Source organism: Sturnus vulgaris, chromosome 20 (genome assembly GCF_052056855.1).
Source record: "Sturnus vulgaris isolate bStuVul1 chromosome 20, bStuVul1.hap1, whole genome shotgun sequence".
Taxonomy (NCBI): domain Eukaryota; kingdom Metazoa; phylum Chordata; class Aves; order Passeriformes; family Sturnidae; genus Sturnus; species Sturnus vulgaris.
Genome location: NC_142262.1, coordinates 3187077 through 3212082, shown reverse-complemented (window position 1 = coordinate 3212082; position 25006 = coordinate 3187077). Strand labels below are relative to the sequence as shown.

At 40.0% G+C, this 25006-nt stretch overlaps 1 protein-coding gene across 3 annotated transcripts in view; it reads left to right on the top strand.

Annotated features, from left to right (window-relative positions):
- HELZ (helicase with zinc finger) overlaps positions 1 to 24193 on the top strand; it is an 86092-nt gene extending 61899 nt beyond the window's left edge. For all 3 annotated transcript variants that reach the window (XM_014882702.2, XM_014882701.2, XM_014882705.2), the window contains 11 exons: positions 220 to 448; positions 3584 to 3788; positions 7759 to 7810; positions 8640 to 8833; positions 11164 to 11371; positions 11857 to 11933; positions 12127 to 12712; positions 13102 to 13342; positions 14512 to 15025; positions 17844 to 18099; positions 21572 to 24193. In XM_014882702.2, the coding sequence (XP_014738188.1) occupies positions 220 to 448; positions 3584 to 3788; positions 7759 to 7810; positions 8640 to 8833; positions 11164 to 11371; positions 11857 to 11933; positions 12127 to 12712; positions 13102 to 13342; positions 14512 to 15025; positions 17844 to 18099; positions 21572 to 21903 (2894 nt within the window). In that variant the 3' untranslated portion in view covers positions 21904 to 24193. The remainder of the gene's footprint in view (positions 1 to 219; positions 449 to 3583; positions 3789 to 7758; positions 7811 to 8639; positions 8834 to 11163; positions 11372 to 11856; positions 11934 to 12126; positions 12713 to 13101; positions 13343 to 14511; positions 15026 to 17843; positions 18100 to 21571) is intronic.
- The last annotated feature ends 813 nt before the right edge of the window (positions 24194 to 25006 follow it).

Below are 25006 nucleotides of genomic sequence, written 5' to 3'. Positions count from 1 at the left end.
TTAAAGAGGAAATATTCTTGTAATGGAATATGCTATTTATAGTGCATCTTTTAAAATTTTTAAATCTTATTATCCTTGCATAAAGCTCTTCATGTGAAGGGTAACTATGAGTTCAGAACATGTAGGTGTGAAATCTGACTGGCAGGGGCACTGGTCTGGCTGTGGTATGAGAAAGAACAGCAACAATTATCTCAGAGATGTTTTTTTATTTCATTTTAGGAAAACAGTTCAGAGTTTTGTTCCTCAGCACAGTACGAACACGGCACACATGCAAACATAAGCAAACTCCAATTAAAAGGAAAGAGCAGTTACTGGAGGATTCCACAGAAGACTTGGATTATGGTTTTCTGTCTAATTACAAACTTCTCAACACTGCCATTACAAGAGCACAATCCTTGGTAGCTGTGGTGGGAGATCCTATTGCTTTGTGTTCCATTGGAAGATGCAGGTACTTTCTCTATGTTCCTTGGTTAATCAGGGCTAAGGGCACTGGAAAATGTGTTTATTTGTGACTGGTGGATTTAGGAAAGTGACAGTTGTCATCATGTATAACAGGGAAAAATATGAGATACCTACACCTGGCTATTGATAACCTGACTTTTGGTGTATTTATAGTTGCTCAGATTTTCACTTATCAATTAAACATGCTTCATTTTACTTTCTAGTAGGGTTTTTTTGTATATTCATTGCAATTCTATATACAAACAAAGGTAATGCATAATTTGGAGTTTAAAATTGTGATGTAACATATTTGAATATTATGGCAGTCATAGGATGGTAGGAGACTTGAAAAACATTATTTGTGTTTTGATAAGTCTTCATGACACTAGGAAAAATCTTGTTAAGAGTTGAGTGAATTTACATTTTTTAGACCTAAATGAAGAAATGTGAAAAATGCTGAGATATGTAAACACTTACGTTAAAGGTTCCAAGTTCTTCTTCTTCAAAGGGTTTTTTTTCGATGGAAGAGCTCTCAAATTTTGAGATGATCAGAGATAAACCCTGCAGCTTATTCTCGAAGAGAGGAAACAGTGCACTGACTACATTATTAAAATAAAGCTAAAAATACATGTTAGTTGTTATATCTATGTTGTGTTCTACTTTCCTGAGCAATGCTGCTTCTATTGTATTGAAAAGAGATGTGGTTTTCAAAGATTGGAGTTGAAAAAGCCAAATGGAACTCAAACCTTTGTTTACTGTATTTATGAAATATAACCTGAATTTCACCACTTCCCTGCTGGGGCTGTGTCAGGATTGTCTGTACATGAATGCAGTGATCTGCTTTAAATGGCTTTTAACATCTTCCTGACAGAGAAATAATTGCTGTAGGTTTAGTTCACTTTTCCCTTTACCTGGATGGGATTTTAGGCAGGGGCTGGTTTAGGTAATGAGCTGATGAGAAAGAGCCCCTGTGCCTCCCAAATGCTCCTTCAAAATATCTGAAATAAGGTGGGCAAAACTTAATAAAATAAAAATATAGGCTGTCATCGTGGTAAATAAATCACAGTGCTGGCACGTAAGGATTGAGTTTGCATTTTGAAGACCAGCAGCTGTTTATAGACGAAGAGCTGTTCCAAATTATAAAACTGAAAGATAATTAAGAAACAAGGAACACTGAAACTTTATTAAGATGTATCTTGAGCTTTCCCTTTAATACACCATTGTCTTGTTTCACTGAATAATTGAACATTCAGTCTTTGAAAACAGTGCTGGAGGGGCTCAGGGAGGCTGCTGGGAAGAGGGTTCTTTTTTAGTAGAACAGGAGTAGAGAAGTCTGAAAGAAGTGGCATTTCGTTAGGAAAAACAGACCTCAAAAAAGTTGAGAGTGTACTTGAATTTTATAAATATTCTAATACCTGTCAAAAGGAGTCAGGACTGTAATGATAGTTGTGGAGAGCTTTGTGAAGCCTGCCCAGGGTAATCATTACATTCCTGTGTGCTCCAGCCAGACTCGACAGGGCTGTTTTGGCAGACACCCCCCCTTAAACTCCTGAGCACACTCAGACAGAGACAGCAGGGTTTTATTCTCTGTTCTCAGACCCCAGAACAAGTGTTCCATGTGTAGAGAGACTGCTTGGGGCACTCTCAGCAAAAGTGGGTGGGTCTCAGTGGATTTGTGGTACTTGGCAGTAGGTTTGGTGACTGAATTGATTAATCAGAAGGAATTCCATCATTAAAGCATTCTGGTGATGCATTTAATTTTCGTTTTTAATTCTCATTTAAAACCTTGCAAGAGCTATTTGCCTTAGAGCAAAATGCAGAAAAAGGGCCAGCTTGCACCCTGAATTCTAAAAGAGCATTTCTTGCCTCTATAAAATCACGACAGAAATGGGCTTTTAGGGAAAACTATTTTGAATTCTTAAAAACATCACTAGCATCACAGCATTTTTGCAAGACAGACATTTGTTTTTTCTCACAAAGTCATCTACTCAGCAAAATGTGACACTGCTGGTACAATTAATGTGCAGCAATCTCTCATTTTGCAGGTTCTGGGGAAAGAACAATGCTTGCTGATAGGCCAGACCTTATTACTGAAGGGTGAACAAGCAGGAGTTCTAGTCAAGCACACCTTTACTCTTGATATTTTTGAAAGAGACAGCTCAGTCAGATTTGTTGATTTTTTTTTTTTTTAAAGTGACACCTTCAGACCTTACTTAAATATCTTTTAAGCTTCAGTAACTTCACCCGAAATGTTCTTTTGAGGTTAGAAAAAATCGCAAGTGTGAAATTTTGTATAGATTCTGCTGTGGATGTTAACAAAAAAAAAAAGCCTTTTTTTATAAAGCAGTGGAAAGACATGTCATGAGAAAGCAGAAGACAGGGAGGAATGTTTTTTTATTACATGGTTTAAATAACCCCTCTATCCTCCAAATAGTTGGAAACAGAATTTTCATAGACAAGTCATGCATCATGTGATGGTTGTTTTCCTAGCTCAAAAATACTTCTTTATGTTGTAGAAAAATTGGACATGCACTAAAATTTATGGTTTTGTTTGTTTTCCACTAGAGGATCTCAAAGAATCTCTAGAAACTCCCAAAAATATTGATTTTCATGTGCCTCTGAAGTGTTTCACAAGAGTGGTTTTGAGGGGATATCTCAAAACCCTTTGTATTTGGTTTGTATTAGCTTTGCTATTTGTTACACTGAGGGATCTGCCTGAATGTGGAGAATGTTCTTGACATGTTCTGAGAACATTCTGAGAATCTGTGTAATTCCTGTGACTATTTGAGCTTTGATGAATGCCTTAAATCACATACATTCCAGAATTTGAAGCTTTGAGTTTGCTGGTTTTGGTTTTCTAGGGAAAAGTTCTGAGTTGGAGCTGTCCGTGGCATGAATATTAAATGTGTCACCCGGCCAGTGCTGTGACCTGATGGCCACGGACAGAGCTGGGTGTCCCTTTGGAATGGCTGGGGAGCTTTGCACTGTGCTGTGGGGTTCAGCTGCAGGGAGCACGTTGAGGGTGGATGGATTGGTGTGCACACACACAAAATCAAAGCGTCCCACAGTTACATTAAATCTGTTTCCATTTTAATAACAGCCATTGTGCCTTCCTCACTGCTTGTAAAAATCATTTCCGTAGGAAATTCTGGGAAAGGTTCATTGCCCTGTGCCACGAGAACGAAAGTCTTCATGGCATCACATTTGAGCAGATCAAAGCTCAGCTGGAAGCTCTGGAGTTAAAGAAAACCTACGTGTTGAACCCCCTGGCCCCCGAGTTCATCCCCCGAGCTCTGCGGCACCAGCACTCAGCCAATCCCACCAAACAGCAGCAGTCACCTCCAAAGGTAAAGTGTCACTGGTGATGCCTTCTGTCAGAAACTGCAAGTGAAGGTAGAGAAATAACATGAAAGGTTTATGGAACAAGCTGTTTGTTTTAAAATTGCATCAGTGCAATCAGATATGAATGCGAATTCCAGAGGGATCCTCGGCATTTTCAAGTGAAAGCTTTAGACTTGTATTATCATAAAGTTTTTAGCAATATAGCTTGGGGTTGTCCAAGCCTTGTTTCCTTACTAAAACACACCTTGGCCCATCACTCTGGCATGTTCATTGGCAGTTTTGCAGTGGCCCTGGAGAACTTCAGGATTTAGATAAACCAGATTAAACCCTCTGAGCAAGAGCCAGTCCCTGTCCCAAGCTGTGCTCTGATTATATCCCAAGAAACAACAGGTTCGTACAGACAGTGACAAGGAGTAAAAGAGGACAACAAAATAATAGCCAAAAGGGACTTGGTTTGGTTTAAAAATCACATTTAAAATTCAAGGACTTAAGTTATCTTACATAATTTCTATGTAATTGAAAATATGTTGTAAACTGGTTTATTGCATATATTAGCTCAGTGATAATGTCCTTCAGAAGACCAGATTTCATTAGCATCAAGAGGGCAGAGAGATAAAATTACCTCTGAATGGTAATTTCATCAGCATTTTTTATAAAAGCAGGTGAAGAAGTGATGAAAATGCATAGCTTCCTTAGGATGATAAAGAACAACACTAAATTTTAGAGCTTTCTTGGGGGTGATATATTAGTAATGAATTCCATTTTAATAGTTCTTTGTAGTTTATCTCAAAATCATTTGGGTTGTAATTTAATTTAATTGTGTTTAGAGATAGAACTGAAATGCAGGTTGTCAGCTTTGTGATGAACTCAGTGTACAGGAAGGAAGAACTGCACATATTTCCCATAGCTTTGCATTTTTGTTCCAGGCTTGTATCACTGAAATGAAATTTTTACGACAGGTTTTTTTAATACAAAAAGGAAAGCCTTCCCTTTGGCAGTCCTTCCCAAAAGGGAGCTTGTAAGTGAGAACATTTGGTTTCTTCATCAAGATGCATGCATTACTTTCTGAAACAAACACCAGATTTCTAAAGCTTCTAGTCATGTGTCAAAACACTGGGCTTACAGAAAACCAGAAATTACTAAATTGTCTTTAAAAGCCACTGCTGTGGCTGTATTCCCATTTTTCATGAGCTCTTCAGTCTTTTCCTTAATAATAAGACATCATTATTAATACCTTTAGTTTCCTAAATGTAAAAAAAAGAAAGTACTTGAAAATGCAGGTATAGTAAATTCAGGAAAAAAATGGGGAGTGAGTGTTAGGGAAAGTGAGAGTCTTGTAAGTCGACAGCTCTGTTTATTTTGCTTTAGTTTGTTGGTAAACTAAGCCCTTGTGCTGTCAAACTGCCAGCACTCTATTTTCAGCTTAAGATCTGAAGTGTTTAAACCACCTATATCACAATTCTAAATAAAATCTTCCCTCTGAATGCCATGGACAGGTAGTGAGTGTGTGCAGAGCAGTGAGCAAGTAATAATCAAATACTCTGAGAATACAGCTGGGATCAGGGATCCATTTCCCTTTGCTCAAGTTTGAAAAGCAGATGGTTGGTTTTGTTTATTTTAGACATCCTAAGCACAGTATTTAACATGAAAAATGAAGGATTAAAACCTAATGCTGGCATATTTTGTAGCAAAAAAATAAGAGCAGTCTCCAAAAGCAGTACGTGTTTTGTGGAGAGTTTATGGACGTTGTGTGAGTCAGGGCTTGTCTTTTGCCTGTGCTGAAAAGTGGTTTTGTACAAACAGCACTTCTTAGTCAGCAGAATTGCTCCTGGATTTATGTAGGGACATTAAAAACCTCCTTGCTGTTTAGGTTTTAGAGAAGGAAAAATGTTTCAGTCTTGTGTGTGTGAGAGGCCAAGAGCCAGCACGGAGCTGTGAGGGCAGTGCTGCCTTGTCCTGTGTTGGTGTGGCTTGGCCAGGAGTGGGAGTTGGATGGGGACAGCCTTCATGGAAGGTGATGATGTGGAAAGGGAAAGTTTCCAGAGCTCAGAGCTTCCCTCGGGGTACTTCACGTACAGTAAATTAAGCTCTGACTTTACAACTTTCCTGCCTCCCACTCACTGCCTGCCAGCTTTTGCTCTGGATTCAGGCACTTAAATCAGGGTGCATCATCATCCCAGACATTTCCTGCAGTCAGTGTGGACCACAGGTCAGAATAAATCTCTGGAGAACTCTCTCTACTCCTGGTTGTTGACTAAAGGGGGATCCAAGGAATGACGAGGCTGTTAACTGCCTGCAGTCACCCAAATCTTGGTCTGGGCTTCCTCTGAGAGCCTTTATGTAATGTGGATTTTTATATTCCAAAAGTGGAGTGAGTTTTTAGAGGAAACTGAGTGTATTTATGCTCTGGTGTTGTCAGTCACCATCAGTTCTAGGGGAGGTTTAGGTGTTCTGGAGATGGGTGGGGACATGAACCTTGGTGTGAAAATCTTTGAGAAATGGAGTAACAATTGAGTTCATAACAGAACTGTTATAAAATCGTTAAGCCTTCAAAACTGTGAAGAGAAAAAGAGAAAAGAAAGACAGCAACTCCCTTCCCCAGCTTCCTGGTGGCCCAGTTGACTTTTATTTACCTGTCTGATACAGGGACATACTGAAGCTGCCATTGAGCAGGACAGCTCCTCTTACAAACTTACATCATTATTTTCTTACAAACTAATGTAATTATTTGGTATTTCAGTTTGAAGAATGTGGCACCTATAAAATACAGGTCTGATAGGTTAGAGCAGAGATTTGTCAGACTTCTGTACACTCAGCTTGCCTCTGACATTGTAATAGACACAGAAATGCTGTGTGCTGTCCATGAGTGATTAAGGCTGTAGCTCCTCCACGTTTTTAGATTGAATCTTTCTCTGTTGAATAAACAGGCTTTCTTTAAGTGCTGCAATGAAAAGCAATTATTATTTTATTTTTCCATAATTCATTTTTCAAATGAGAGGAAAATTTGGAGACCCGTTCTTTAATCTGGTTTATGCATGAGTCAACATTGTCAAACAACCTGTCTTTGTACCCTGACTAATTTGCTCAGAGTGCTGGAAAACTGCCTGGACTTATCTCCTGGGCAAGAAAAGTTTTGCAGCATCAAAGCGTTTTTAGATTTATTTTAAATTTGTGAGCGTACTTAGGTCCAGATTAAGTAAAGTATTTCTGCAAAGAACTTGAGAGCATACTGGCAATGGAATATATGCTCACAGTTTATGAATATTAACTAATTAGCTAATGCTGTAAACTCATGAGAAGGTAGGAGGGATAACTCAGGTCTGTTAAAATCCTTTTCTAATGTACAATGCAGCAAGGAAGAACAGATTTCCCTGGGCACTGGGGTTCTTTACTCTCCTGTATTGCACTTTTGGGGAGCAGTCACAGAGGAGCCACAGCCCAGAAGCTGATAAATGAGATGGGACAGGGAGAAATGTCTCCAGGGGCTGGGTGAGCAGCTGAGTAAAACTGAGGGCAGCTCCTTTGTCTCCAACATTCTCGAGCTGGAACCTGGAGCAGAAAATGGATCTTGCTCCCACTAAAGCTGCCATGGCAGAGGAGTACTGGGGGTTACTTTGGTCCTGGCTGCTGCTTCTGAAAGATGTGGGACAGTTGGAAATAAAATGATGGGAAAAGGAACTCAAAATATCTGCTGTAACTCTCTTTGTATCTCAAAACAGGCTGTGGGAGAGGGAGTTTTCCCAGAGGGAGTTGTGATGACCCACTGGTTAATTGAATTAGTGGTGTTTTATGTCCAGCTTTGTGAATTCATAGTCAGGTAGTGGAACTGGATGGTTGAATGTGTAAGAATAAACTGTTGGGCTGACTCCTTTCAAATTCTGTTTTATGTTTAATTTTCATGTTCACTTGAAATAAAAAGCTTTGGTTTGTGTAAGAATGCAATGATCACTATTCCTGGTTTTTTTTCCTTTAAAGGGCAAGGTCCATCATCATAACCAGAATGACCATTTCCCACCTGATGGAATTGGTGAGTGCCTCTGCAGTTCCTGGGGGCATTCCTGGGCCCAGTGAAGCTGGCAGTAGTTTGACATACATTGAGTAGCTGGTCCCTTCTCTGTTTGAAAGCCATTCACTTGTTGTTTGCATGTGGGAATCAGATCATAGACTGTTAAGTGGACATTTGATATTTCCGAGGCTCTCTGTTTATAGGTGTTGTGTGCATTTATTTTGAAGCCTTAACACAAACACAGTTGTTGGCCTTTGAAAAATAGCTGTGTTTGAAATTCACAATGTACAGCCCTGTACCAGGGTATTTGCACTAAAAGGGTTTGGACATAATTTTGCATGCAATGTTTTCTGAGGTACTTTGAAGTTAAATTGTGCTGTCATACACCCAGATATTACTGATCATACCTTTGCAAGGCAGCATGCAACAGCTGAATGACTTTATTATTAATTTGGAAAAGTATTAGTTTAGAGCTTGTCTTCCCTGCTAAAGAAAGGAGGGCTATTTTAGTTTCTGATGCAGTGCTTAACAGCCACTCTGACAGTCAGCATATTTAATTAGTTTGGGACATTCTTTCATTAATGCACTTGCCAGCTACCTGTTTCTCTGTATCTCAACTTGTATTTTCTGCCTCTTCAAATTCTTGAAATGGAATACAGTATTTGATTAATGCTTTCTCTTGGTGTACCAAACCTGTGCTGTTAGAGAGTTGCACACATATTTTATAAAGATAGATGCTGTTAGGATGAAAAAACAAAGAAATGGTCTTCATGTTCTTTTTGTGTATGTATCTTCTTTTTTTTTTATGTATGTATATATATATCTCTTTTTTTTTAATCTTTATTTTCAGTTCAGCCCAACCCTTCTGTTCTAATTGGAAATCCTATCAGAGCATATACTCCTCCCCCTCCTCCTCTGGGACCTCACCCCAATCTGGGGAAATCTCCAAGTCCTGTTCAAAGGATAGATCCACACACTGGGACAAGTATTCTATATGTACCTGCTGTCTATGGAGGAAATATGGTCATGTCTGTGCCTTTGCCTGTAAGAATTCATTTTCTATTTCTCCCCCCTCCCCACCTCACTTATTGTGTGCACATAAATGTATTGCAGGGTTTTTTTTTTCAGCACTCCAAATCTGTGGGCTTTGCTGGTTTTAGGAGTGGCAGTGCAGAGGACCTGAAAGCTTTGCTCCCCCCAATAACTCCCGGCAGGCTAAAAGCAATTTCATGTTCCTGTAATTTGGTGTGTTTTAGGCACACCAGTGGAATCTGTCTCATCTGACTTGAGACACCTGCCTCTGAATTATTTGCCTGCTTCAGCTCTTAATCATTGGAGAGACCTCAGTGATTCACACCAAGTTTGTTTCTCTTTATTGGCATCACACAGCCTAAATTACAAGTTTTGGATGTCTGCAGTGCAAGGTGTCTGAAGTGAAGTGATAAGAAAAATAAGCATAATGGGATGTTTTTCCCCTTCCAGAACCTCATAGTGAACCAGTTTCCTCTCCAATCCCTTCCCTTAATGACATTTGGGAACAGAATGAAGATCTCTAACCAGCTCTTTTAGGCTATATTTATGCATGGAATTTTGGATTACAAATAAGACTGTCCCACCAAAATTGACACACATTAAAGAAGCAGTCTCTGCTTTATTTTTACCCTTCACAGTCAACATATTCCAGGAGGAAAATGCAAGGAAAAACAAAGGCTGCAGAAGCTTGTGGAGTAACATGTCTGTGTTGTACACAACTCCTGAGGACCGTGGCAAGCACGTGGAACCCACAGATGCAGATGTGTTTAATTCCATTCATAATGCTAAATGTTGGAATATAGCTAATTTGGTTTTTTGCAATAATTATGAGTCCTCTGTTGTAATTTGGGTTATGGATGCTGAATAGGGGACTTGCTGTAGTTTCAGTTTTGTGTCTTAGATCAGCTGGCAGCTGTAACTCAGTTTTCTTTGCTAGGACAAGGAATTTTCCTTTTTCCAAGCTTACTAGAAATCTGCATTTGATGGTTAAATTTAAATGCAATGAGAAGGCCAGCAGCTGTATCTTTGTCATGCTTGCTCACATTACATTAATATCAAACCAAGGTAATTTAGAAAGCTCTGTCTTATTGTTCCAAGGTTAATATATTTTTTATGTGTTTCCAATCGAAAGAGATGTACTAAAAACAAGTATTTTGAACTCACCTTCCCTGAGGATGGATTTTTAAATAATTAAGTGGGAAGACTGAGGTACTAATGAGACTGCTACTTTTGAAAAGAAGCTTGGAGATCATTTAGGGTTGTACAGATGCAATAGTAGCCTAAAGCTGAAGTTCAAAGTGCACATTTCAAGGGCAAATAGTAATTTAAAAAAAGAATTGGATGAAAGTTGTTACGCTTGAAACAAGCAGGGACTGAAGTGAAATGTGTTTATGTTAGTGGAAGATCAAATGATGTCTTTGTTGAATGCAGATTCCACACCCAAAGTAAAAGCTGGAGGAGGTTGTCTGCTGCCATCACTAAAGGATGCTTTGGCAGCCTGAGTGTTGGGAAGACTTTCCCTGCACTCTTTCCTTGTTCATATATTTCCCTTCTTTTAATAAATTTCCTACAGGACGAGTTTGAATTCATTTGATGCAGAGCTGTCTTCCTTAGCATTCCTTGTAGGAATGGAATTGAAGCCATTGTAAAAAATCCTGACTTTTTACCTGCTTTCAGGAGATGGATTTTCCTTTGACTCTGCAATACACGTGTCATGTAACACAGACACTTTGGAGTGTCATTCCCTGTCACTGCTCACCTTTGGGCACTCTCTGGGTTCCACCAGTACTCCTGGGACCTTCACTGGGTGTCCTGTGGGTGCAGAGAGGGCACAGCCCCTCCTGCTGTGGCCCAGAATCCCAGCCCTGGGTGCTCCTCACCTTTGAGGCTTCTCTCTCTCTGTCCCCACCCTGAGCCACAGCCCAGTGTCTCGTAGCTACCAGGACAAAGGGCTTTGCATTTGCTTGAACTTCACCCATTTCTATTTAATTAGAGAAGAGATTAATCTGAAGTTTAGTAAACTACAGTTTGTCCACTAGTCTTTTCTAGCTGAACTTTGAAACCGCTGAAACAAGAATGGGTTTGGATAGAAAAATTTTTACCCTGGGTTCTCCTGCAAAATCTGTGCCCCTTGTTTTGCCTGCCCTTAGAGCTCTCCCCTCCCTGCACCAGCTGTAGTTGTGTGTGTGTCAGGTCAGCTGGTGCATGAAAAGCTCTTGTTACTGACCTAATATCAATGTGCTCGTTATCACTGCCTTTAATTGAATGTGCCTTAACAGATCACATCTCTCTCTTTTTTTTTTATTTTTTATTTTTTATTTTAATTTTTGTTCACCATGCAGGTACCATGGACGGGGTATCAGGGTAGGTTTGCAGTCGACCCTCGACTCATTACTCACCAAGCAGCCATGGCATATAACATGAACCTGTTACAGGCACATGGGCGAGGGTCTCCGATCCCGTATGGCCTGGGCCACCACTCCCCTGTTAGCATAGGACAGCAGCAGCTCCCACACCAGGACAAGGAGCAGCACGAGCAAACTCGGAATGGTCAGTGCTTGGAATGGCTCTGCAAACTGCTCTGCTCTGGGGAGAGTTTGTGCTTTAAACAGGGGCTCGTGGAAAGGATTTCCCTTCCTCCATCCTGTCAGTCCTTTGCCCTTTCCTCCCTAATCGTGCAATGCACAGACTGGGGGAAATTACCTGGGATTTGCCTTTACAAATAGAATAACTGGGATATTGTGAGATTCAGAAGGAGTGGGAGCTGGGGAGGGCTGTTGAAGGTGTAATTGTTCCATCTCCCTTTCTGCAGTACTGCTGATGTTATTTGCAATTAAGTTGGAAGGACTACTTAGTGGTGATTAATGAATGAAATGTGGAGATTAAAGGGAAAGTGTTATTTAGGTAGATAATACTAAATGTCTGTGGTGCTATAAATGCCATGCTAATAAGTCAGTTTTCCTGTGTCTGGGGAAAAAAAATTCCAAAATAGTAATTTTTTCTATTGAAATGAAACAATTTTGTGAATGTTTTAGGTAAAAGTGAAAACACTGCTGGACCTGAAATCAGTAAAATTCGAACACCTGAGAAGAAACCTCTGGAATCCAAGCAGGTAGGTTTCTCTTGTCTGGGTTTCTGATTTGGTTTGTTTATTTTTTGGGGGGATTTGGATATTTTTATTTGTTTGTTATTTCATACTCTTTCTTAACGAATTTAATCACGTTTATTAATTTAGTCAAACTGAAATATTTTAATTTCGATTTTTAAAACGCAAATTCTCAGAGCTTTGTACTCTCCTTTCGTAGGTTGATTTAGAAGCAAACCCTCAGCAGAGAAGCCCAGAGTCCCGTTCCAGTGTTGCTTACCCCAATGCTAAATTCCATCGCAAAGACAACCCCAACCCCAACCCCAGGCAGCTGAACCTGCACCTGACCCCTCCCCACTCCCAGTTTGCAGTTCCCAGCCGTCACTTCCAGCACCTGTCCCAGATCCCGAGGCAGCCCTTCCCTCTGCAGCAGCAGCAGCAGCAGCAGCAAAACCTGTTAAGTCAACAGCAGAATCACTTGCCTGAGCAACCCAACCAAATGGCCCCCCAGCAGAGCCAGGTAGTTCAGCAGCATAATCACTTGAATCAGCAGCCTCCAGCACCTTCTCAGCTTTCCCCTGCTTTCCAGGCAGGCCCCAGCCAGTCCTTTTTTAATAATCCCATTCCCCACCGACCACATTCTCCTGCTGTAGATGCTGTGATTTCAGAACAACACCCCCCACCTCTGTTACAAGAAGTCAATAATCCTTTGAGGCCTATTGCACAGCACAACCCAGTTCTGCCAACCCACTTGAACAACTTCATTGAAGAGAATCCGTCAGGAATGCCCTTAGGGGACACTTTAGGTAGGTGACTTTTCTTTATTTAAATTCAGAGTGTGCAATTATAACTACATTGAAGTGAAAATGAAGGAGGTATTTACCTTTTTCAGGCATATTGCTCTGAATTGGGTTTTTGTTGGGTTAGTTTCCATAAGTAATGTCATTGAGCATAATTTACTGCTTGAGGCATGTTTGAATATTCAGCACTTTATTAGAAGATTCATGTTTATATGATTTTCCATATGATTTAAATAACCAGGTTATGCACTGCAATGCAGTTAGTGTATAATAGACCCTGGAATAAACTGTATAAAAAGTATTCTTTTTTTTTTTTTTTTTTTTTTTTTGTTCTGACATAAAGATCTTTAAAAAGGGGCATTAGATAAAATTTTTTTTTAAAACTATTTTTATAGATCGTATGCATGGAAATGTAGCTTTGGAAACAATAAGGCAGCAACAACAAGCCAGGTTACAGCAATGGAATGAACATAATGCCTATCTCAGTCAAGGCACTATTCCATATCAACACCATCACCATCCTCATCTACCACATCTTCCTCAGCAACCAATTGGATTACATCAACAGCAGCAAGTTAGGGCAAACTGGAAACTTGCCAGTAATACAGAAGATGAAACAGAGGCAACATATTCAAGGTATTTGTTTACTGAGTCATCAGAGCTTGTGTAAAATTGAGCAGTGGGCACCTATCTGTAACACTGTGATCAAGTGCAAGGCACTTAAAGGTATTGCTTTTTGCTGCTGTTATTATGAAGGTTAAAATAGTTGGCAGGCTGACTTACAACTATGCTTTTATTATGTGTTATGCTTTATTCTGTTAGTATATTGGGTAGTAAAGCTGTAGTGGAAAAATATTTTTATGGAGCTTTTCAGGGATGTATTTATGGAATAAGGAATGGATAGAGAGTAACAACCTTGTGTTTTTATGAAAAACGTGTCTGAGTGTAGTTAAGGCGTATTTAAGTTGTAAATTCTTCAATTTGAAGTAGCAGTCTGAGATTTGTGTGCTTGAAAAGAAACAAAACAGCCCCTCCCTAAACACTGCTCCCAGTTGAAACCTAAACTTTTCTTCCTTTTCAAAAAGCCTTTGCTTTTAAAAGCAGATTTAAAGAAAAAAAAACTTGTATTTGAGATGGAGCTTTAGGGGGCAAGAGAGGAAGCTGTTGAACATCAACAGAAAAATGGTTCCAGTGGTCATCAACTTTAATCATGTATATTGTAAAGGCTGGATTTTTAAATTGCCTCTGTTTACTGTCATCTCCCACTATGCTTTCTTTTCCATCTGGTTTGTTATAGACATGGTAAAGCATCTAAATGCCCTCCTAGCTGATTCTTTGAAGTGCTGAACTGAATTGACCTTTTGAAAAAGTTTAGAAGTACATTGTGCGAGTGAGGGCAGTCCCTGATTGTTCTGGCTTTTGCCTTGAAAGGGCTTAAAATTTTCTTAAACTATGTGAACTTTTTACTTTGTGTAGTAAAGCAGGAAATCCTTACCTTTAGTTGTCTCTTAAGAGATAACAAAAAATTGATTCTTCTGACTGGAAAGGCAATCTCAAGAGTTATTTAAAACTTTGAGATGATTCAGGTGGGTATTTCATCCCGTTAATCCTCTTGTGCCTAATTTCTGATTGCTCAAGTCACATCCTTTGAAGTTAGGGTCAGTAAGTGCAAAGATGAGGATATTTAAATGGAGCGTTTTGTTCTCTGAGTTTGCTGCACCTCAAAAAGAGCGAGATTTCAGCAAAACTTTTTTTTTTTTCTTTTCCTTTTCTCTTTCCTCGCCGCGTTTATTGTGCCCGTGCAGGTTCCAGGACTTGCTGCGGGAGCTGTCGCACCGCGATCCGAGCGAGAGCCGCGACGTGGCCGAGATGCCGCCCCCCCAGTCCAGACTGTTGCAATACAGACAAGTCCAGCCCCGGAGCCCACCAGCACTCCCTTCTCCTTCCTGCAACTCCAACCACAGCGCCCACTTCCCCAACTTCACTGAGAACAGCAGAGACATTGAACTGCCCACTAACCCAGCGTTCCAGCAGCATTTACCCCAAATGTACAACCCCCCTTTCTCAATGCCATCCGAACACATAACCCCGTCTCCCTTGAAATACCTGCAACCTGATGGGTCCTGGACTTATGCTAACCTCCAGCAGAATCACCTCCTGGGGCAGGGCTTTCACTATGGAATACCTCCACTGCCCCACAGGTCGCAGCAGAGCCCTTTTATACAAATCCAGAATCATCAGCACGCAGTCGGTCAGGAGCCATTTCATCCACTCGCATCTCGAGCAGTTTCTGCTTCTTCGCTCCACAGCTTAGAAGAGGTGGGTGTTCTGGCTGCTCTGCACTTGTCCTGTCATTTTAATATCAGATTATGTTGTGGAGTGGTCATGAATGCAAAACACCTCACGCATTAAAAGCTCACAGTGGGAATTTCTGCGAGGTGAAATCTCGTTCTCTGCGTCTCTGCTGTTCACCCTGAGCAGATCTGTGGTTCTTGTCGCTGCAGGTGTAATATTTTCTCTGCTAAATGGGAAGCCTTGGCTTTTGGAATGTTACTCTGAGTTTTGGTGCAGTCATTGCTCTGTGTCTGCATGTCATTTATCTGCAGTGAAAATCAGCCCCAGCCCAGGTGGAGGCTCTGGACAAGCAGCTGGAATGAGCCAGGGTCTCACTCAGTGTTGAGCTGTGAGTGTGCTTGAGTTACTTCTCACACGAGACCAGAACTGTACAGCTGTTCCAACACGGTCCAAAACCTGATTTCATAATCCCACCCTGCCTGCATTAATTTGATACAAAGCCATCCTGTGTATTTTGGAGGCTGTGTGCTGGAAATCAGAAACATCCAGCTGTGCTCCCCGAGGCTGGCCCCAGCACACACCCTGCCACCCACGGCTGGCTCTGTCCCTCTCCATCTTCTCTTGTCCTTGGGCTCCGGGGGGCTGTGCTGTGACATGCAGACTGTGCCAGCACACACAGCCAGGACAGGCAGTGTTCTGAACAGGAGGTTTCAATCCCTGTTGGAATCTGAGGTGCTAAGGAGTGTGTGATGTGCAAACATGGAGTGTCCTGAAGCCAGGTTGCATTCCAGGAATGTGAGAATTAATATTCTCACTGACTGCATGTAATCCAATATTTGTACATAAGTGGCTTGTTCTGTGATGCATTTCTGTTAAGGTTTTTACAGAAGCTGGGGAGGGAGCCTTGCTCGTTGCTGTCTCACACAATACATATTTAATTTGTCTTTCAACTTCTGAAAACAGAAAATACTTAGTTTATGAGCATGGGAAAAATAACTAAAATTGAATTCCAGTACATTTTACAAATTTCTGCCTTACACAGATCCAGAGAGGTTAATGGAGTCCTCAGGCCCAGCCAGAGCTGTAGTGAGGTTTGGGTTTATAGACATTTAGAAATTTGATGTCTCAGTCCATTAAGTCATACCACCCTGTATAAAATCTAATACTTTGTGACAACAGTTAATGCTGTCAGTACAGCGGGACGTAGGAACAATGGCTTTTCAGCAGTAATAAACCAATAAATATTCCTATAAAGCTTGTGACAGCTCCTGCTATCTGAAGACAAATAGAGTAAGCCTTTATGTAATTAGTGCAAATTCGGTTTAGTTCTTATTTCTTCTTCTTTTCAAAATATGTGACAGAAATGCCAAATGCAAAAAAGACAGAGACTTGTTTATAAACTTTCCAAAACTGCTGCTCCAGCTGGTAGGTGGGACTGAAGGCACAAAGAAATCAAAATGGAGTTTTAGGTGTGTTTTTAACAGACATCCCTCCAACAAGGCACTTGTCAGGGCAGATTTCTTGACTTCTGGTATCCTTGCTAAACTGTTTGCTCAATCACTATTTATAAAGCTGTTAATTGACTTGATACTTGAAAGCTTTTGCATGTGTTTAGTCAAACCAGATCTGAACTGCACATCAAAGGGAATACTGGAGTTATTCTGTCTGGTTCTGTACTTGCAAGTGTCCAGAACTTTGATAAATTCCTGATTGCTTACCAAAATAACCCTTTTAAACTCAGTGAATGTATACTTCTGGGTTGATTTAGGCAGTAATTTATGATTTTTTTTTGTTTGTTTTTGTTGTTGTTGAAGAATTTCCTTAGGGGAGTGAATTGTCAGGATATCCAAGTGTTGATCCCTTGGTTGTGGTGACTGAAATGAGATATAACAGTTTCCTTTCATGAACTTTTCTCCTTATTTTTCATAGATGATAGAATACCAATAGCTGGACTCTGCAAGCAAGTTATTTGATATTTTAGCTAATTTCTTGTGACATTTCATTAGGATGGGTTTTCTTTCCCTTTACCAAGTCTAGATTTACCTGTATGACTTTTCTGTTATTGGTGCTCTTGTTAGTCAGTGCAGGTGGGAGTAAATACTGTATTTACTATTAAAAATAAAGTCTAATACAACAGGCTTGCTTTGAATCTTGAGAAAGCTTAGAGGGCCCTTAAATCTGAACTCTTGAAGCCCACAGGTTAATTGATGGAGCTCCTGCCGTTTTCATCTACATGATCTACAGGGTTTATGGAAGCAAATAATTTCTGTGGTTTCAGATAAAATTCTCTGCATTATTTCTCCCGAGGGTACTCGCTTCTCCAGAGCATTTGTTTTGTATGTACAAAATCCAGTATACAAATGTATCCTGCTTACCCAGATCCTGGTGTACAAGTCACTAATTTATCCTTTGGAAAAGGAAAAGCCATTTTTTTCCTGGCTGCATTGTAAGAACATTTTTTTTTCTTGCTCTTGTGTGTTCCTTTGCTTCGTCTGTAAATGCTGGGTGGCTTCCTCCTCACCGTGTGATCCAACACCCACGTGGGAGTGTGGAGTGTGAGATGGAAAGGTTGATAAGAATTAAGAGATCTCAGTTGATGTTCTTTGCACTTCCTTTAAAATTCTCTATTTTGTGTGATCAAAATATGTTATCAGTGACTGCAGTATACAATATATAACTTGAAATGTATTCGTTTTTTCTGTAAATGCAAAGAACTAGGGGTTTTTTTTGGTAAGACATTTAAGGGAAAATACTAAATGAGGAAATGGTATTTGATACAAGCAGTTGAACCAAAAGAGCAAAAGGCTATTTTCTGATTTGGGTTTTTTTTTTTTGTTCACAGTATGAACCAAGAGGACCAGGCAGGCCGTTGTACCAAAGAAGAATTTCCTCTAGTTCAGTCCAGGCTTGTTCTGAAGAATTAAGCACTCCTCAAGACAGTCTTGGTCAGTGTAAAGAGCTTCAGGACCACAGTAACCAGTCATCGTTCAACTACTCCTCCCCTGAGCTGTGGGTGAACTCCTCCTCCTCCTCTGCCCCCTACCCAAACATTCCATGCAATGGAGCCAGCAGAGCTGTTCCACCCCGGGAGCTGCTAGGTGGGTACAGCTGCAGCTGCTGCTTTCCCAAAACCAATTTCAGCAAAGATTGTTCAAGTATTTCTTGTTTCAGTCGTTATAGGCTTGCTTGGAATAATCTCATTTCTTTTTAACATCCTGCTCTTCAGCTAAAAAAGCAATGCTGCTTCTTAGTCCTCTCCAAAAGCTCCACTAAACCCAGAAAGTCTCTCACTGTGGCTTCGAGTGCAGCTGAATTTGTGCTGGAGGGAGCTGAGGTGACTGGTGGGATTTATTTGCAAGATAGATTATTTGTTTCCAGAATCAGTGATATTTTGTGTTGGTGTTACAGTCTGAGGGAGCAACACATAAACTGAATTAGTGCTCTCAGCATTTCTCCAGTAAATTCTGGTACTTCATCAAAGGAGTGACGAGTTTAAATTCTCTCTCACTGTGGAAGAATCTCAGTGGAATGTGGCTTCCCTGGTGGTAGCAGCAGTGCTGATTGATTGAGCAGACAGAAACTAAATTAACTTTTCAGAGAAGAAAAAAAGCTGCAAGGAGAGAGCTGGAGCAGTGCAACTATTCTTCTGTTTCCTGTATTTCTTGTGTTTATGAAAAACAAAATTACCAGGATAGTACAGTTTCTTCCCTGTGATTTTGCTTTAAGAATCTTCAGTGGTAATTTAAAAACAAAATTAATAAAAATGCAAACAGTATTCCAGTGTGGATATTAAAACCACTTAATAATGAGAAAAAATATTTATAAGCTGGTTTTATTGGCCTTAAAAGATTTAATTGCTTTTCACCAAACTTTATAAACGTAAAACATCTTGTAATTTCATAGTAATTCTGAAGTAGGAACATGCAGTGTAGAATGAATGAGAAAAGCTCTTTATGTCAGCCAGCGACAGCACTCAAGAATTAAATTCCTAATGTGCCTTTTAATTTCCAAAATGTGAAAATGTTATTTTGCAAACCCATATTTATGGCAGCATCTTTCATGCTAAGTTCAAAGCTTCAAGCTCAGGGCACCTCCTTCAATCTATTTCTATTTTTACTGAAAATCAAGGAGCTGAATGCACAGTATTATGTGGCATTCATCACTGAATTGCTCACTGTGAGTTGCTCTCCAAACTCCGTGGTTATCTAAGAGGAGGAACTATCTCAGGAGCTCTGGCACATTTTTTATGTTGGGATCAGCCAGCCCCACATTTCTTTGGTTTAATGAAAAGCTTGAGAACCTGTTTGTGAGTAAAGTCCTCAGAGGACAGATGTGTATGTAAAAAGTACCATATACACACACTTGCTGTCAAATACGAAATTCTAAGTGAAAATAACAAATTCTCGCTGGTAACTGCATTTGCAGTGAAACGTTTTTTTTATTGTAGTTAAGCATGGTTTCTGTTTTGTCAATAAATGTATAAGGAACAGAGCCCTGTACCTAATGGTTCATGCAAACACATCTCCATTTTATGGCTGCTGTGGCTTTCCACATTTACAGCTCACTGCCTGTGATCATATTTACAGCCCAAATGTGTTTTATAGAGCTAAGGGTTAATGGCCAGTAACTGCACTCTTCTCGTTACTGTTGCTTTTTATCCATGAAATGAAGGCCCGTGGGAATGTGATGCTGTGAAAGTCCTGGGCCTGCCTTTGCTGCTTGAGAGGGAGTGACCCTGACCCCAGAGTGTTCAAGGGCTCATCTCTCCTGCACATCAGGAGTGGCCCTGGCACCAGGAGGGATTTATGGGGCACAGGGAGAGCTGCTGTCAATTGTTCCATACAGGCACTTCCCAAAATTGCAGTTTGAGGGTTTGATATGCATCGCTTTTTCTGTTGGTGCAAAGAAAATGATTTAAGTTCTTATTCAAGATGTGTATTTCATATTTTTCCTTCTGTTAGGCACCTCTACCACACACAGCTTTCACCTCTGGCCCTGCTTGTCATTACTTGTCTTGAGTGCTGTGGTTATTTTGGGAGGTTTTTTTTGCTCGTGTTCTGGGTTGTTTGTTTTTTGTTGAATCATAGCAACCCTAGCAAAATTGCTTTGCTTGTGTTCTTTCCATATCCATTCTCCTATGGGTTGGTTTTGGTATTTTTTTTTTCTTTGGGTGCTCTATAAAAAGCAGATGCCTGTGTGTGACCCTTCCAGTGAGAAACTTTTAAGTTTTTCTGCTTTTGCACTCATCTGGTAGTACATTTTTGTAAGTGCACTTTAAAAATAACATTATATGATCAAAGACTGAAATAATTACAGAATATATCTGTTGCCCAGTTCCTGGACTATTGCAGTTAGAACATGGAGCTGTGTTTCAGTGTAGTGTCTCTCTAGCTGTGCAAGACAGCAGAATTCTCCAGACAAAAGTAAGGGACCTCATTAGGATTCAGGAAATTCATTTGAAAGCAGTTTTATACCTATGGTTTAAAGCACCATTTTTTTCTGATAGTTACAGGAGTTGTTAAATGTGGAGCAAGAACATATCAATTAGCAGGAATGCATTCAGCCTGAAATACCAATAATTAGTTGGTTGGCATTCAGGACTCTGAATTGCTGTTGGAGAATGAATTATATATGGTGCTGTAAATTTTAATTTTAGCCTATTAAGCTGTAAAGCAAGAAGAATGAAATACCCTTTATGCTGTCTCAGTGGATAAAGTGCTTAAATTAGAGTAGATCCCATTCGGAAGCAGCTTCCCTCAGTGCACCAGAGAATGTGCTGTGCAGAATTGCAGGTTTGGGGTTTCAGCTGCAGGGCACAGACACACAGCATCGGCTGGGTAATGTCAGTCTTGTGCTGCTGCTGCTTGATCCAGGAGTTGGGAATGAGGTTAGATCACTTCAAGGCCAGGTTGGATGGGGCTTGGATCAAGCTGGTCTGGTGGAAGCTGTGTAGCCGTGGGAAGGGGTTTTAACCCTTTAAGTGAGGCAGAAATAAGATGCACAGCTCCATGGTCGTCTGTCATGACAGGAAGAAAGAGCCAAGTTTATTCAGGAACACACTTGGTTTTATAGCATGACTGCAACTCCCAGAGCAGAGAAAAGGAGATTGGTTCAGAGAGAAGACACCCCATGGCCAGGGCCTGGGCACACACCACAACAGGGCTTCTATCTTGGTATTAATTCCTTTTTATTGTGACCAAATGATCACCCTGGGAGAAATTCTCCCTGGCCTTGAGCTGGAGCAGCTCATGGGCTGGGAACAGAGCTGAGAAGCTCCAGCCTGGAATATTTTTCAGGCTGTAATTTTCTCAATATGTGTCCCTGCAAAGGTGTCTCTGCCTGTGGCAGGGGATGGAGCAGGATGAGCTTTAAGATCCCTTCCAGCCCAGCCCATCCTGGGATTGTGTCATTCTGTGAACTTGGTTTTCAGAGTGACTAAAACACGGCAGATGGGTGGTGTGGGAGGAGGTTACCAGAGGGGTGGTGGCAGCTCTGACTCTGGGCTCGCTGCAGGTGGCTTGGCTGAGTCAGAGCCCTTCGTTTGCTCCAGCTCTTCTTTCTCCTTCGCAGCTCCGCCGAAGGCTGCCAAGCCCCCGGAGGAACACCTGAAGGCTGAGAACATCCAACTCTCCAACTCCTTCAACTACAACGTGCTCCAGCACCTGGGCCAGTTCCCCCCTCTGATGCCCAACAAGCAGCTGGTGGAGTCCAACAGCAGCAGCCCCCAGCCCGCGGGGGGCACCAAGCCCGTCATGTCGTACGCCAGCGCTCTGCGGGCTCCCCCCAAACCCAAACCTCCTCCTGAGCAGACAAAAAAGAACAGCGACCCCCTGTCCTTGTTTCAGGAACTTAGCCTAGGTAGTTCATCAGGTAGCAATGGCTTTTACTCCTATTTTAAATAATCAGATTATTTTTTTTAGAGAGAATTTAATTTTTATTTGTGTCGGTAGGTCTAAGATAGTTGGGGCTTCACCTGTAGTTGCAAATATTCCCTTTGTTTATATTGGTAAATATATCCTCACTTAATTGCTTTGCTGCTAGACTTGCAACTAATTTTTTTTTTTTAATTATATTCCATTGTTTTGCATTTTTTGATGTGGGTCGGGTTTTTGGAAGCTTTTCTGTAGGAAGACACACACGTGTTATTTTTTAATTTGTGTAATGTTAATGATATGTTGCATTAAACTAGCAGCTGAGAGATTACCTGTACAACTTGAAAAAAAGGAAAAAAAAAAGGAAAAAGAAAAAAAAGGAAAAAAAAAGTTTGTCTAAATTGTATTTAAGAAGATTGTAAGTAGCATTTACATTTATTCAATAACATTAGCATACTATGCTGGGTTTCTGTACCAGAAATGGCCAGTTAATGTAAAAATGTATGTTATTTCTGCTTAAATTCATTTAATTTTTTTTTTTTTTTAAATAAAGGTGCAGCATCTTCTAAATAATTTCAGTTTTATCAGCTTTTTTGTGAAGGGATGCTGCATTCTCAGACTTTTATAGTTTTAGATTCTGTATGATGTGGTATTGTATTTTCCATCCACTGTAGGGTAAAGTAAAGGCATTCTTTGCAGACACCTATGCCATTGTTTGGAAACATTCAGATAAAAGTATTGGTATACTTTAAAAAATAATAAAAAAAATCGAAAAAAGAAGAAAAAAATTAACAAAAAACCCAAAAAAACTCTACATTTTATTTTTGGACAAGCTAATAATATAAGCTTGTTTGAAAAGTTAATTTGATAGGTTTTTTAAATGAATCATGAAGCTGAAAATAAATTTTTAGGTATGTTGGTGCTTAGTAGATTTAATAACTATTTTAAAAAAATGCGTGAATTTAGTAAAATACTTTTTTGTTTGTTTGTTTAATTTTTTTTCCACTATGCATGTGTAAATGTTTGTAATCTGGCTTTTTCCTCCCCTCTTCTCCAGTGGTATAAAGAATTGTGCCGCTTTAATTTTTTTTTTTTTTTCCAGTAAAACTTTTGGTACATTATTTGATGTTTACATTAAAATGTGACATTATACAAGGAAATTCAGATATTTTGCTAACTGTTTTGTTTGAGGAACATCATTAAAGAAGAGATTTAATGTTTGTCAAAGCTGTATCCAAATTAATCTAAATCTTCTGGGGATCAGAGTGTTTACCAGGTTATTTATCTCCATGAACCTGGCCCTTAAGGAATCCAGTCTGAAAAATTAATTATGGGATATTAAAAAAAAAAATTAAAGAAACAAATGTGAATGAAAATTCAGAAGATAAAAACTTTGTGGATAAAGATTTCTGGTTTTGCACACTGTCCCTGCTTTGTGGCTGGGGAGCTCCAGAGGGGGTTTGTAGAGTTTCTCCTTTATTTGTCCTTAATCCTCATTTAACACTTGAAATAACTTTAAATCTGGGAACTGGTTTACAGGGATGAGCTGGGTGTAGTTCAGAATTCCTCCACTTATTACCTGTGAAAATTGAAATTTTAGAGCTGTGAGGGCGGAATTTCAGATTTTTACAGCTGTCCATGGGACACATTACTGGGGAGCAGTGACTGCTCTGTTCAATCACATTTTTGCTCTAGTTACAATCAATTAGGTTCATTATTTTTTTGCATTTGACTTCTTGTATTATGACAGGGGTCATTGTGTAACGGTGTTGATTTTAACTCAGTACACTGCAGAGATTTGCATATGAATTTTTTATTATAAATCTTTGCTGGGTTATGATTCAGAAACTTAATCTGAATACCTTTTTCCTTCTTTTTGCTGTAAAGCAAAGCTCATATAACTCCTTAATTTATTTCCTAATGTTATACCAAACAAACAATGCTGGGGAGGGGACAGCCCCTGCCAGGTACTGCTCAGCTTCAGCCCAGGGCGTGGAACCCAGATGACCCAAGAACGAGGAGAGGCCAAATTCTGCAACCTTGAATCAAGCAAAGCTGCTGTTAAATGGGTTTTTGCCAAGCTGCTGGCTGCAGGAACTGGTCCATGGGAAATTCACTGGCAGAGCTGAGGTGGGGATCCAGTGGAGGGAGGAGCAGGACTGGCAGAGCAGAGATGGGATCCAAAGCACTTCACGTCCCCGAGTCAGCGTTTTGTAATTTCAGGGGTTTCAAAGTCACTCAGTTCTATGGAGCAGCCTTTTGATTCTGTTCACCATTTAATATTGAATATTAAACTAATAAACATCACTTGTTAATTTACTGCTATCTGTCGATCAGTTAAGGGGGAGATGGTTGCATTTCACCACATTTTATTCTGTTTTACACTGGTTATTTTATCTACATTGAAAATATTACAGATAAAATCCCATTTTCTCTCTGACTTTGAATTTCAGTTCTTTAACTTTCTATGAAAGCCCCAGCTGGTTTTGGTGCTAAATTTTCATAAGTGCTCTCACCCAGAAATTTGAGGATGATATGATAAGAGATGATCTGACTTAACAGTTTTGGCATGAATCATTTTGATTTCTTAGAGTTAGTTTTTTTTCCAACAGATTCTATTTTTTTGAAATGTCTTGTCTGGCCATTGTGTGTCACATGTACAGCCCTGAGCGAGATCTTTGGAGTAAATTATCCCATTTTTGTTGAAGTCATGTTTAGAAAACCCCAAAACTGTATTTTCAACTTTCCTAGGGCTTCAATCAAACTCTTATTAAAATGAAATTAAGTCTTACAGATGGCTCCAGTGGGCACTGTTCAGGCTGCACTGTAAATATGGACCTGTTGCAATTACAGGGAAAATTCAAAATTGAGTTTGTGTAAATTATCTCAGTTTGAGGGAAATAAGTGGAGGCTGGGGCATATGCACCAACTGGGTATTTGGCTCCTTGATTTTTGTTATGTTTCAGTTAGTGCCAAATCCTATGCTCCTTGTCTAGGAATAAACTCCCCATTGTTGTCTGTGGAAAATTTAAATGACAGATCTAAATTTAGTAAGCTTGTATTTGATATTCAAGAATAATTTCGGATTCTTTTTTCTTTAATTCCAGTTTTTGATGAGAAAAATCTGGGTGCC